Genomic DNA, 14,570 nt, shown 5'->3' with positions numbered 1-14,570 from the left:
TAGCAAGGGATACACTTTTGCAGGTTATCCACTGGGTTCTACAGTTTGTAGTTATTGTTTTGAGAAACGCACTGTGCAACGCTATGCAAATATGAAAAAGTGAAATGTGATGTTGCACCAAAGCGACTGAGAAAAACGGTAAAAACAAAGAGTCTTCATTTTCAAGATAGATACCTACCCTGTAGTTTGATTTTAACAATAAACCAATGCTGGGAAATATAACAAAAATAATAATATTGTCTGTAATCTGTCCCTATCACTGTAGATGTAACTTAAAAGTTTACATTAAAAGAGCTGTTTTAAACGTAGTCACGGATGAATTCTTCAGGCGGAGTAGAAACCGGAAGTGGTGACGAATGACTATTTCATACCGGATGTGGGTCTTCGCCTCGTCGAGCAAGTTCCTGGGACAAGGCCGCTTTCCAAAACATAAACAGCTCAGTGTCAGTCGCAGACCGTTGAACTCTGTAGCTTCTGTGTCATCATGGTTCTGAAATCATGTTGTATTTACAGCATCGGAGTGTTTTCTATATTAATGCTGATTCTCGGCATTTCTTTGGTTTTGTCTGACGTGTTTTCACATTTTATTCAATCGGCAGTTAAAAAGGTAAGCATCTAATTTAGACTAACGTTTTATATAATGTGAACGTCACATAAGCTAACGATAGCTTATGTAGCTTGATCTGTCAAAGAAGCTAATACAATCTGATCAGGGTTAGCTCGCGAGTTTATTCATGGAAATGGAAGTGAATTATTCTGCAGCATTTAAGCTTATTTATGAAACTGAGTATTTTACAATATTTGGGAAAATAATTGCGGCAGTGCATCTCTTGATAGGTGCATTTAGCCAATTTTACATTGCTATGTTTTTAGCTGTTTGGGACATAATTGTGTGCGTCAGTTAACTATGAGCATGTTATGAAGCATTAAATGAAATCTCTCTGTTTAAAATTTTTGTTAACATCCATGTTGTGTAGTTAAACATATTTAACATTTCTTTCTTTTTTTTCCTTTTTTTTGAGGAACAGGGGGTGGGGCTGTATTCTTTAATATTTTCCTTTTTAAGTGAGTTAATGATTGTATTGCTAGCTTGTCATGTGATGTGAAACAGCTTATCATCAGCAGATGACTGCATTCACTGCGGTCAAACATTTTTAACCCACTGCCCTTTGTCCCCCATAGGAAATAGTCTTAAAAAATGGAACAGAGGCTTTTGAGGCCTGGACGGATCCACCGGCTCCCATCTACATGCAGTTTTACTTCTTCAATCTGACAAATCCCAAAGAGGTGCTGGAAGGTGATAGACCGGCTGTGGTGGAGATTGGACCGTATACATATAGGTGAGAGAATACCATCCAAAAAGCTTCACTTTGAACACCCTGCATCTAACAGGACAAAGTTATAATTAGGGCTGGGCAATATATCGAGATTTTCAAATATATCGAGACTTTATCAGATGCAGTATAGAAGGAGGGAAAATCGTTTATATTGAGATAGCTTGTTTTGCGTTAAAAGCATCTTTTCTTTTGCATTTTGCACAGCCTTATTTTTGTTACAGTCATTGAAAAGTATTTTTAATTTATTTTATTTTAGGAGTATTTAATTTAATATAAAGGTACTTTAATTTCAGTCAGCTGTTTTAATGCACATGTGATGCTGATCCTTAATAAAGGTATATTTAGCACTGAAGGCTGTAAATTAGAACTGTTTCTTTGGTTACTTGACAAAAAATATATATATATCGAGATATATATCATATATCGTGATTCAGGTAAAAAATATTGAGATATAATAGTTTGAATTATGAAAAACACTGTGGAAAACTAAAAAAATAAGTTTTTAGATTGTCTTGTTAAAATATTGCAGATGCACATTAAAAATTTTTAAATAATGAAAATAAAGTTTGGCATCTGTAACAGCTGAAAGGTGCATGGAGGCTGATTATTAGATTAAAGTAGAATGAAGAAAATAGGAGAGCAATCCACTCAAAAGAACCTTGGGCTATTGCATAGGAAAAAAATAAGTTTTTATGGTACAGTGATAAAAAATTATTGCCTTTCTTTTGTAAGCACAGATGGTGGCAAAGCAAAGAGGTGTCATCAAACAGGGTAGACCAGTTTTAAACCACATGGTTTCATTCTTGGTGTAGAGGCTTATATTACAGGTGATAAATAGCATGAAGCAAATGTTCTCTAAAAAGACAATACCCACAGAATTTTGTGGGGACCCAATTGGTAGAAGTTGTCCTCCTTGATTGCAAGTATTAAAACTCCTGTTAGGTTATTGTAAAACTGTGCTTAGTTGATCCTCAAAAGTCCATTTGAATATGTCAAGTAGGTTGAAAGAACTAACCATTTTAGTAAACGTAGCATAATACAGTAACATAAAGGTACAATGGAAAAGCCACAAACTGATGACATCAAAGCAAGCTAGCTATGTTTTAGTCCTGTTTATTTGTTCAGGATTTCTCTGAGATGCTTCAGGTGAAGTGAAATAAAGTTGTCTAAAGGTGAAAACACTTTAAGAACAGATCCAGGCTTCAAAAGTGACTAATGGTATTCAGAGGTACAACTAAAACAGATATTAGTATATTAATGTGATTATGTTTCCTTAAGCATTACAGTTTAGTACAGTTAACATTGGTAATATTTTAATTTTATTGGTATAGTTTAGCATTAATGTGCTTACAAGACCCTCTGATCCATTTATTTTCTTAGTTCATACCACTTTTTTATTATCCTATAATATTCAGTTCTGCTACAACTTATTTACTTGAAGCTAATTACTGACTCAGTTACACTTGAGCAGTTTTAGGAACCTCATGTGGAGTTGTAAATAACTCTGCAAGTTGTTAACAACTCAAGTGAACTTCTTAAGGAGTTATTTGGGGTTAGGTTATTAATAAAAACTCCAAACAACAGTTACTCACTCCTCTGACCTAGTCTTTTAGATTTGTATGTGTCAAAATATAAATAGATGAGAAGAATTGTGATTCGCATTTTAGGATTTTTTGTTTCCTTGTTTTAATGAAGATGCTTAACATTACTCGTCACCACCTGGAAATACCTAAGCTTTTGACAGGTGTGAAAGTTGAGAAGGAAAATAACCTTAGTGTAAACAATGACAAGTATTTTTTAATGTCCACCTGTTGCCTTAAATTGACTGATCTTTCCACGCAGAGAGTATCGGCCCATGGAGCAAGTAACTTTCCAGGACAATGGCACTACAGTAGCAGCTGTCAACACTAAAACCTACATCTTCCAACGTAACATGTCCCGAGGTCCAGAGAGTGACCTCATCAGAACAGTTAACATCCCTGCCATGGTGAGCCAAAGAAGCCCACAATTATTTTATTTAATTTTTTTTACTTATCACTGCAATGCTTTACTGAAACATAAACTCTCCTGTAGTTTCTATAAATTCTATAGATTATTTCATACCTTCACAGTTTAATGTTTTTAACAACATCAGTGCCTTTTCTTTTTCCTCATAGACTGTCATGGAAATGTTCAAGAATTCACCCGTTGAGGCTAATGTGATCTCTGCCTACATGAAGTCCTCCGGTGAAGGCCTGTTCAGCACACACACAGTGGGAGAACTACTGTGGGGATATGAAGATGCCCTCCTCAAAGCCCTAAAACTTTTAAGACCTAAACTGGATGATGTTTTCGGACTCTTCTATAAGGTCACAATTAAGCATTTTAATGTTATTCTACACTTTAAAACTAAATTCACTCATATTCATAGACTTCTACTAAAGGCAATTTATGTTAAATATTTATTTTGCATTTTTTTTTAACTCTTACTGACTTGCAGTGTTTCCTTGCAGAGTAATGCTTCAAACGATGGAGAATATGTGTTCTTCACTGGTCAGCAGAACTATAAGGACTTTACTAGAGTAGACACTTGGAATGGCAAAAGGTAGGCTCCTTCTTTCAACTCCACCACTCAATGGGAGTTTTATCTGTTATTCTGTAAAGCAAATCATTAAGATTCTAATATCATTAAAGATTAAAGTGATCCTAGTTATTTTTCATTTTGTTCGCTGTGTGTTTAAGTAAATCGGAAGCAGTCTTTTAAAAAGGAACAACAAAAGAAAACAAAAATGTAATCAGACACAGTTAAATGACTGGGTTGAAGTAAACAAACTAGGTTATTTGGTATCACCAGAGGGCAGTGGTACAAGCTACAATGTGTGCAGCTGGTGGTTTGAAAGGTGGTCTCTATTCTGCCCAACATCTGTCAAATCTTCTCCAATACACACAAAATCACCTTAAATGTTTATGCTTCTTTTTTTTCCTAAAAAAAAAACAAAATTAAAGGTGGTAAGATGCTGAGTGCTCAAAATACCTGAAACTGCCAATTTTTTGAAAAGAAATGTTGATAAATTTACTATTTCTTTATTGTATTTTAAAATATTTTTTCTTACATTTGAAGATACATAATGGCAACAATCATGAAATATAATTTAAATGTATAATAATTCAAAATCTTTGGTTTATACTTGCAGCGCTTTGGACTGGTGGTCGTCGGATGAGTGCAATATGATTAATGGAACCATTGGTGCATCTTTCCATCCAGTCATCACCAAGAATGAGATGCTCTACATGTTCTCCTCTGACCTGTGCAGGTGAGGTGCTGAGGTTCATGCCACAAAAGAAATAATTTACACTTTTATTTTTTTGCTTTGGTCCAGTCTTGAAATATATTTATGTCTAATTGCGGTACAATAACATGGGGATGAATGTAACTTCGGCACACAGTTTATTGGGTTGGAAAACACTTATGTATTTGTAAACTCTGGACTTTCATTAAGTTTTTAATTTATTCTGTAAAACATTTTCACTGTAGGGTTCTGCAATTAATTTAGGTTGGCATGTTTGGCGGGTGACCCGCTGTCCCCAGCCAAACATGGAAGCATCTTGTGTTGACACTTGTGCTAAAAAATAATAATTTAAAGTATTTGGGCTCCCTGTTGCTGACACAGCTTTTTTGGTATTAGTCCCCCTCCCCACCACTACTGTTAGCTTGAGCCAGCTATTGAAAAGACTCCCCCTTTAGTCTTCCTAAGCCTTTTCCTCTGCAATATCCAGGTCTGGGGATTGGATTAAGGATATCTATTTAGCCTGGCTGGTTCCATTTCAGGTTAGCGTTAGCTTTTTAAATGAGACCACTGTCTCACTTTAAATGTGCAACTCAACTAACTGCTAAGTATTGTTTTTTTATTTTTAAGACCATCAGCAAAATTAATGAGGCAGTAACATGTTAGCTCAACCTTTGTTCTCCTTTTTTACAATCTGCCTGTGCTGTGCAAGTTTTCAGTAAATCAGCTTACCATGAAAGCTTGTGTGCAAAATAAATGCAAATCTTTCCTCTCTCTTACACTTTTCACCATTGCATAATTATCTCTGCTTTCAAAGATTAACCAGCATGTCATTCTGTTTTCAAGGTCTTTGTACGCTCTGTACGAGGAAGATGTGGCAGTGAGGGGGATCCCTGGGTATCGTTTTGTTCCCCCCAGTAAGGTCTTTGCCAATCTGTCTGTGAACCCGGCCAACGCAGGCTTTTGTGTGCCTGCCGGTAACTGCCTCGGTTCTGGCCTGCTCAACGTCAGTGCTTGTAAACAAGGTGGGAAATCCTCTAGCAGCCGGCCTGTATCACACACAACACAATGCTTCATTGTGTCACACAGGCAAGTTCTCTTTAGAGAGCTGCTGTAACATGAGTGAAATATAGTCTTGGATTTTTACTAAAACCAGTTCTTCTGAATCTGTTCTAGTTGATAGGCTCTAAAAAATGTTATTTATATTGAATCTTGTTTTTAGGAGCTCCCATTATAATGTCATCACCACACTTCTACCAGGCAGATGAGAGATTTGTCCGGGACGTATTTGGCATGAGGCCCCAAAAAGACCAGCACCAGACAGCCATTGATATCGAACCGGTAAGAATCCCAGCTTTCTTGACTTTTTAACACTTTGCTGTGTGTTATTCTTTTACTTTCTGCTTCTGTGTTATGTAAATTACAGATTTATTTATCAAATTGAATTAATCCTCAGCTGTTAAAAAAAGGCCTGTGCTGTAAATCTGTACCACTAGATGGTGAACTATCTCAGCTTTGTGGTTGCTTACCAACGGTGAGCAAGGAAAACATGTTTATTGTAAATCATGGTTAAAAATTAAAGCAGAAGTGCTTGGTACGGAGCCTTCACCAAAGATAAGCTCTGCCGCATCTTATCATAAGATATGCTGTGATAACTGGGTTGAGCTTGAGATAAATCCTAGATAAGGGGGCACAGACTGAAAAACACTCTAAAGGAGCACAAGGTACATCTTCACATCAGTACACCCAGAAATACACGTTTGAGTCCATTAAAGTGAGGGAGATGTGTCCTGCAAATATGAAGAACCTGTCAGAATGAAATGAAGGACTGTAATTTTTATCATGAAGCATGATTTGATTTTGGTTTTTGTATTATTTGAGGGTATGTTGCATCACCAATTAACAAACTGCATTCAAATTGCATATGGAATCCATAAGAAGTTGCTCATAATTATTTACACATACTGCAAGGCAAACATGAGAAGTTTTGGCAATGTTTTTTAATAGCTCATCTATAAAAATATGCTGTCCAACACTTCTAAAAATAGAAGCTTAGAGTGCATGACCCCAGGTTTCAAAATGTGTGCTTCTGTCTTGTGACAGTAAAACTGTTTATAGTTCATCGACTGAGGTCTTTTTATAGACGTGGATTTTGCTGAGTGTCTTTTTTTGGAAGCTGTTCTTCTTTTTTTTTTTTTTAAATCAAAAAGCAGTTTTTTTTGTACACTTTTAAAGGTTTCCTACAGTATAGGTTAGACTGTATAATCATGACTAGAGGCCTAGCCTTCATATTATCATATTAAAAAATGCATTGTCATGCATGAGCATTAAAGATGAAAAGACATGCTTTCATTTCGGTGACTTTATTGACTCCGAAGGCATCTTTGAACTCTGTAAATAAGCTACTGTTTCTTTCTTTTTTTTTTCCTCTCCTCCTTCCCAGTCATCTCTGTGTAACTGCACGAAATTACTGAGACTGATCAAAGTCCTTTGATCTAGGTTTAAGATCCGAGGTTCACCACTTGACCACCTCTATAACCCACTGCACAGCTTTGAAGCTTCTTTTTTTTTTTAAAGTAAAACTTAATGCGCTCACGTCCTTGTTTCATGATTACTGAGCACGGTTTTTATGCACCACAAGCAATATAAGATCACATTAATAGTGCTGTGAGTTGTTTTTCTTTGATCAGAACAGATGGTATTATGTCATAAATGAAAATCTGCATGTCTTTAAATTTTCTTAGTAATGTGAGTGAATATTTAAGAAAATAAAACTGTAAAAGGAGTGATGTAAACACATGCACAAAGCTCTGAATTATTTGTTTTCCTGAAGATGTTTTATTCTGTTTTGCAGCTAACAGGATTTATCCTCCAAGCCGCCAAACGCATCCAGGTTAACGTCTATGTCGAGAAAATTTCTACCTTCAGGTAACAAGTTAATTTCCTCTGTCAGTCCCTTATTACTCACTTGTAGTTAGAATTCCACAGAAATCAGTGTCACTATGTTGGCTTCAACTGAAGCTGTAATAGCTGTATGACTAGGCATGTCTGGGAACAGTTGTCAGAAAGATATAAAGCAATTTTGCCATCATCATCATTATAATTGGACTTTTGGACAGTCTTGGCTCATTTGTTTGTACGTCTACAGAGAATCTCAAAGAACAATTGATGTGATCATTTTGGCTCAAGCTCTTTATTTCATCATGTTCAATTCAAAATGAAGAAAAATAGATTTCACGTAAGTAGATTTACATGATGCACAATGAAGTGCTCCAGTGACGTGATGCTTCTGTTAGAAATGAGAAAGTGGAACAGACAGTTTGAGACAACTGGCTATGTTTAGAAAATAAGATTTGATAAATACTAAACCTACTGATTCCCTGCTTTTATTTTTAACAGAGGATTTCTACTACATTTTATCACTGTTTGTTGATAAAATGTAATAGTTACATTCTGGTTTCCTGGCTAATTTATTTAGAGAATTATATATATATATATCTCAAACCATTCATAGTCAAAGTTATGTATCTAAAAGGGGTTGCCACAATATGAAATTAGATCAGTAATTTTACTCCCATCATTAACTTTGGTACCCATTCAACATTTTTTCTCATTTATAGTATGCCTCAACAATTATATAACATTTTCTTTAAAAAAAAACTCCAGCACTTAAAGGTATAATATCTTATAAGTCTTAACATGCTTTGTTCCAGGTATAAAATGTAAAAGAACATACAGTATATGTTGCTATATGTTGCTGTGAATTAAATTCTGGTTTGGGAATCTTAAGGAATTAAAAAGTGCTAGGTGCCATATAACATTGCATCCCTCAGCTTAAACTGGCTGGTGCAGTTGTGTATTGAGGAATGGGCAAAAGTCCCAGTGACTACAAGAGCCAAACTTGGAGACCTATAGCTGTGGCTGTAGTCATCAATTCCAGCAAAATAGTGATTTTGATGGGATGGATACTTGTGCAAGTTAAATGGTGACAAATAAAAATCAATTTCTATTCCAGTTTATAAACTGGATAAACACCAGAAGGCACCCTGTAATAGCCCTTTAAAAACCATGACCTACTTTACCTCTTCAGAAGGTCATTATCCAGAGTGACACTGGACTAGAGGTGAAGGCAAGGCACCCCACGGGAAGGATACTGCTCGGTTGATTTTGGCAAACTATCTGCTTTCATGTCTTTTGAATAGAGTTAAACAGTTTTTGTCATCTACTTTGCATGCTCACTTCTTTGACCCAGACTGATGAAGAATTCTGCCTTAATCTAAATGGAAACCATCGTCCACTCAGTCAGCCATGTATCTGTTCATTAATACAAAAACAAACAACTGACCAAAGATCACAAGCAGTGTTTGCAGGAGACACACAGTCCTTTTCATATTGACACAAACAAGCTTTTAATCTGACCATGACACTTTACTGTGCTATATGTTGATTCAGAGATGAGCACAATGAATTTATTACTTTTTAACAAATTTATCATCTTAAACATAAATGCTGAAAAACTGAAACAGCAGAAAAAAAGTGATTGTTTTTATTTTTATTTCAGTCAAACTGGAAATGTGAAGACAGTGGTCATTCCTGTGGTTTATCTCAATGAGGTACACACACACACACACACACACACACACACACACACACACAACACCTGTATCATGGTAACATTTAGTGCTGGTTTGCATATACATCAAAAATCCTTATCGGTAATCTAAACTGAATCCAAAGTCATCTAAAAAGCAGACTTTCTTTTGACCTTGACAAACTCATTGGATTTGTCTGTAAAAATTTAGCTGAGAGTTAAATTTATCTTCCACTTATTGCTAATTATTTACTATATCGTCGTGTTCCTATTAGAGAAAACTGTGCCAAAACTATTAAACAAATCCAAAACTTAAACATTTAACTCACAGAACTTTAAAACCTAAAGTTTTAAAGTTTAGTAGCTTAAAGGTACAGTGTGTAAGAATTGCTGACATCTAGTGGTAAAGATGGGTATAGAAATGACTTCAATGCCAAACACAGTTGTGAATGTACGGTGGCCGTAAGTGGCCAGAGTTTTTCCAGACATCTTCTCATCTACAAGTGAATTCAGTGGCCTCAGGTGCAGCCATGACTGCACTACAGGTAACTACTTGAAAAAGCTGATCGCTGTGTCTTAGCCAGCCCAGTTAGCTCAGCTATCTCAGCTTGTAACCAAGGAAACACCATCAACTTTGGTATATTATACATCCACTTGCTTTTAAACATCTTATCCAGGATTTTCTCGTTGATCTTGAGTTTGTTTATGTTTGACTGAAACGTGGCAACAGCCAAATGACTTTGGTGTTTTGAGTGACACTGAACTGCCTGGGTTTGTATACAATTGTCAAACGCATGACTCTGGCCAAAGCGGAGGTCTCGCAATGATTTATTGTGGTTTCTATTCCCGCCTCTCAAGTCCATGACCTATCTTTTTTCTGGACCCATTCCCACAGTTAATGCCACAGTATATTTTCCCCCAAAAGCTAACAAAAAGTTTTTAAATGATTTTTCCATATTCCTGACATGTCTTTCCTCACTTTCTCCAAATATAATACTCCTAGGATACTTCAACATTCGTGGAGAATTGTATTTTGACCTGATTTGCTGCTCTGGTTGCATTCCTACTGACTGCAAGACAGACATCATTCCTGTCTCAGAACATTTTATCCTCTCCTTCACTGCGGATCTCGCACTCCTTAAATCCAGTCTCCCGGGTACTGTCTTTCTGTAACACTAAGGACACTGATTTGAACAGGCTCTTTGTTACAATGAATATTCTGCCCAGTGCAGAAAACTCTTCCACCCCAAGTGATTTGGTTTCTCACTACCAACAGCAGCCTTCATGATCTCCTAAATAATCTGGCTCTACTTAAAACTAAATCTGTGACTTTTACCCACTCATCTCCCTGGTTCACTCCTGCTTTCAGACTGCTTAAAGCTAAACCTTCATCCTATATCCAATCTTCCGTTCCTCTGTAAAATTTGGGAAAAATGTTGCTTCTTAGCTCCATACCCATTTAACCCATAAAACCATTTATGAGCAGTTCCAATCCGGCTTTTTCCAGCATTGCCATCACACATACACCCCTCAACTGATTTATACCACATCTCTGACTGCACTCAGTTCATTCAACTAAAATCATTTACTTCTCACTTGCTTCCAGCCACTACAGGTGTGTCCCAGGGTTCAGTCATAGGGCCTCTAGTAATGATCATTTGCATTCTTCCCCTTGATCATATTTTCTGGCTCCACTTAAAACTAGATCTGTCACTTTTACCAGCTCATGTCCCTGGTTCACTCCTGCTCTCAGACTGCTTAAACAAAAATGACTCCCAACTCTCCCTCTGCTCTAAACCAGATTCCATTCTCCCATCTTCATCCTTCTCAACTGGCCTAATGAAATTAAGTCCATGTCAGTAACATCACCTGTACAGCCTACTTTTATCTCTGCTATCTCAACTATTAACGCCCCTCCCTCCCGCCCTACACTCTTTCCAGTCTCGTTCATAGTCTAGTCACGTCTCGCCTAGACTACTGCAACTCCCTTTTACTTGGTGTCCCTCAAAAAAACATTACACACACTGCAACTGGTTCAGAGTTCATCTGCTCGTGTCATAACTAGGACTCCATTACATCACACCTGTCTTGCAGCAGCTCCATTGGCTTCAGTCTCATTTTGCATTTAATTTAAAATCTTACTAGCCACATACAAAGCCATCCATAATCTCACCTCTCTATAAATCTCAGATCTCATCCATACTGCAACACCTGTTTGCACTCTTAGATCTTTACCCCATTCACACCGAACTTCCATGGGGGGCGCAGAGCATTCGGTTGCTCACTTCTCCCTGACCTCTGCAACATCGACCCACTTCGAGTCTTGAGATCCAAATTCAAGACTCATATCTTCAAACTCTGCTACTTCCTATGATCTTTCCACTTAATTAGTCTTGTGTCTTGTTTTAAAATTGGATGTTTTCTCTTGTTTTTTAACTTATTGTATTTAACAATATTTTATGTATCTTCTTTTTTTTTATATAAAATGTATTATCATTATTATTGTTATTATAAATTGTGTACATGTGTGCTGTTCTCTTCTGTGGTCCTTTTAAGGCCTTACTTATCCCAAACGGTGCTTTAGCAACTATCAAACTATATTAGTCCTGCTGTTTTAGAGCTGAGAGGATTTTCCTTTCACACACAGAGTTGTTAGTCCATTCAGAGACACCGTAGTAAAAATGGTGCCACAAATATGGCAGCTGCCATGTATGCTCATTCTAAGGGAATAAAAACACAAGTTTTAGTTAAGGAATTAGATATCAATAGAAACTATTTTTAATACATTTTTCTGTCATTGACCTTCGATTTTGTTACACTTATAAAAAGTCTGACTTGTCTTTGTATGTTTGCTGATTGAGTAAAGTTTAACAGTCTGTTTTTATCGTTTCACTTCATCATCAGAGTGTTGTCATTGACGAAACATCAGCCAAGAAGCTGAAAGCGATCGTTGTGAGTAAGGATGTCGTGGAGAACATCCCGTTCATGCTAATCGGTGTCGGCATCATTTTAGGAGGAATATTCATGTTTTTGATGTGTCGACAGAAAGTCCCTGAGGTGAGTAAATGGCATAGACATAACTAGTGAGGTCTTTAACTTACATATTCTCTTCATTGTTCGTAAGTCTGTTAATCTATTATTCCTTTAATCTGTGAAAGGAAATCTTGTGTTGAGTGTGAAACCTACAGATGTTTATTTAACGTGTTTTGTTTTTTAGAGCACTGCTGCTGAACGACAGCCCCTGCTCTCATCATAGCACTTAACAGGACGTCTGCGATGGATGATTGACATGTGTGCAGTGTAATTTTAATGGTTCAGCTTGTCATTTCAGCCAATTGATGTCATAACACTAATAACCAGAATACCATTTTTTTATTCATTTTTTTTAACAATGGTCCCAGGAAACAAATTGAGGATGACTATCTTTGTATTTGCAGCTGACACTGGAGTTACTGACCTCATTACAAGTTGTAATGATGTTTTTTATTTCATTCTTAAATTGGTCATATTTTTCTTTTTTACCACTAAATATTGGATTTTGGATTGAGCTAAGTGGAATTGAACATGATTAAAAAACCTTTTACTTTACCCAAATTATTTTGAAAGTAGAAAAATAATGCCCGATTTCACCTAGAAATATTTTTGTGCGAATGAGCAACATTTCCTATGGGTGTGTTTCTACGTGTGTTTATAAGACGGTTGGCTACAGCTACCAAAGTATGTGAGAGACTCCGATTGTTTTAAATATAAGGAAATCTATACTTCACGTATTTGTGTTGACTAAAAGCACAAGTTGTGCACACTGACTGCTGGCAGGATGTTTTATTCTTAATGCAATGAATATTTTTTGCATAGCCTTAAAATTCATGGGGGGGAAAAACACTTTACAAGTCTCAAGTATTACATAAATTAGTTTGAATCATTCTGTTTTGAATCGATAATTTTTATTTTAAAATAATAAACATTTGTTGTAGCAATTCCTGGTAATCCACCATAAGTGAGATTAAAGGTAAACGGTATTACTTAAAAAGGATAAAGGGAAGGTTTTTACCTGTTGAATGTGATGGGAGTGTTAAGGAGTGTTAATCTAATTGAGTAATTTCTCTCTCACTTGGATTCAGTATCTTTTCATAATTTGTGACTAACACTTACTGATTGTGCATGAACAGATTTATGCTTGTGACATAACTTTTACATATTTTATTTGGTTTTTATGATTGAATAATGCACTTATAAAAAGCCTTATAACTATGATGAAACAATTGAGCTGTGTGTGTGTGTGTGTGTGTGTGTGTGTGTGTGTGTATATATATATATATATATATATATATATCTCAAGATCTACTTACTGATAGATGTCTTGTGTTTATTGTGTGTTGGATGTGTATGTGAAGATTGTTTACAGTACTACTTCATTATACAATCAGTATTAAAAATGCAGTATAATCTCTGGTTGCATACTTAAGATAGGTCATACAATTAAGTATATGTCTAACAGTCTGAACCTTGTCTTGTCATTTGTATGACTTACCAATAAATTTTCTGTTGTCTCTTAAAGTGTGGACATTCATTGTACATAAAATTATTTGATTAACGTATTAGAAGCTAATCAGAAAACTTTATTAATCTGCAGAGGGAAACTGAATTGTTGTAGCGGCAATAACAGAACAACAGAGCTGAAAAGACAAGCAATAATAAAAGTAATAAATCCTGTAATGTTAAAAAGAAATATGCTGTAATGTTGCTTTGAGATCAAATACTAGGAACCCAAAGAAGGCAACTGGTAAACAAGCTAGCTCATGCTAATATTTAGTTTATAGTTTTTGTTTTTTTTTTTCTTATATTTGGTTCTGTATCAGCAAAGCTTTGAATCAACATCTTAGCATGTGAGATGTTAGTTCAAACAACTAAGGAAAAGACTTTATTTTGAAAATGTGCCTAGGTAGGCTTACTTGATTTTCTAATTTTGCTAAATGTGCAGAAGCCACTTGAATTCTGACAGCATAAAAAACATAGAACAGAGACTATTATGGAGGTGTGGGGAAACCTGCTAAATTATATTTGGCTGATAGAATATCTGCAAGAACTCTGCACAAAAGACTGGTTTTATTTTACAAAAGAGGTATTTTCCATGCCAGTTGATGCTTATATGTTTTAACTACCCAGAAAACAAAACCTTGGTGTATTTACAGCTTTTAGTAAAACATTCTTTCTCCTGAATTCAGCCGGTTAAGCAACCTTCACTTGCTTTCTTATTCATGCAAAGCTAAAACTTAAAAGTGACCACTAAAACATTTTATTTCCTTGTCACTAAAGGAAGTAGTGGAATGAATAAGAAATAAAACCATGTAGGCCTTTGACTTTTAGATTATAGTT

General features: G+C 35.9%; 1 protein-coding gene across 1 annotated transcript; it reads left to right on the top strand.

Moving 5' to 3' along the window:
* Window positions 1-420: 420 nt before the first annotated feature.
* scarb2c (scavenger receptor class B, member 2c) lies at window positions 421-13,068 on the top strand. Its single transcript, XM_041969162.1, has 12 exons — window positions 421-607; window positions 1,183-1,340; window positions 3,180-3,324; window positions 3,494-3,685; window positions 3,830-3,921; window positions 4,511-4,630; window positions 5,450-5,628; window positions 5,826-5,944; window positions 7,458-7,531; window positions 9,165-9,216; window positions 12,099-12,251; window positions 12,412-13,068. The coding sequence occupies exons 1-12, from the start codon at window positions 485-487 to the stop codon at window positions 12,448-12,450; spliced, it is 1,446 nt and encodes a 481-aa protein (XP_041825096.1). The 5' UTR covers window positions 421-484; the 3' UTR covers window positions 12,451-13,068.
* Window positions 13,069-14,570: the final 1,502 nt, after the last annotated feature.

This window comes from Melanotaenia boesemani, chromosome 19 (assembly GCF_017639745.1).
Source record: "Melanotaenia boesemani isolate fMelBoe1 chromosome 19, fMelBoe1.pri, whole genome shotgun sequence".
Taxonomy (NCBI): domain Eukaryota; kingdom Metazoa; phylum Chordata; class Actinopteri; order Atheriniformes; family Melanotaeniidae; genus Melanotaenia; species Melanotaenia boesemani.
The sequence above is the reverse complement of the archived record's forward strand: the minus strand, read 5'-3'. Positions and strand labels throughout refer to the sequence as shown.

Coding starts and splice junctions, on each gene's coding strand:
- scarb2c (XM_041969162.1), top strand. CDS start 485: ATGGTTCTGAAATCATGTTGTATTTACAGCATCGGAGTGTTTTCTATA. Junction 5,945..7,457: donor CAGCCATTGATATCGAACCG/GTAAGAATCCCA, acceptor TCTGTTTTGCAG/CTAACAGGATTTATCCTCCA. Junction 7,532..9,164: donor GAGAAAATTTCTACCTTCAG/GTAACAAGTTAA, acceptor TTTTTATTTCAG/TCAAACTGGAAATGTGAAGA.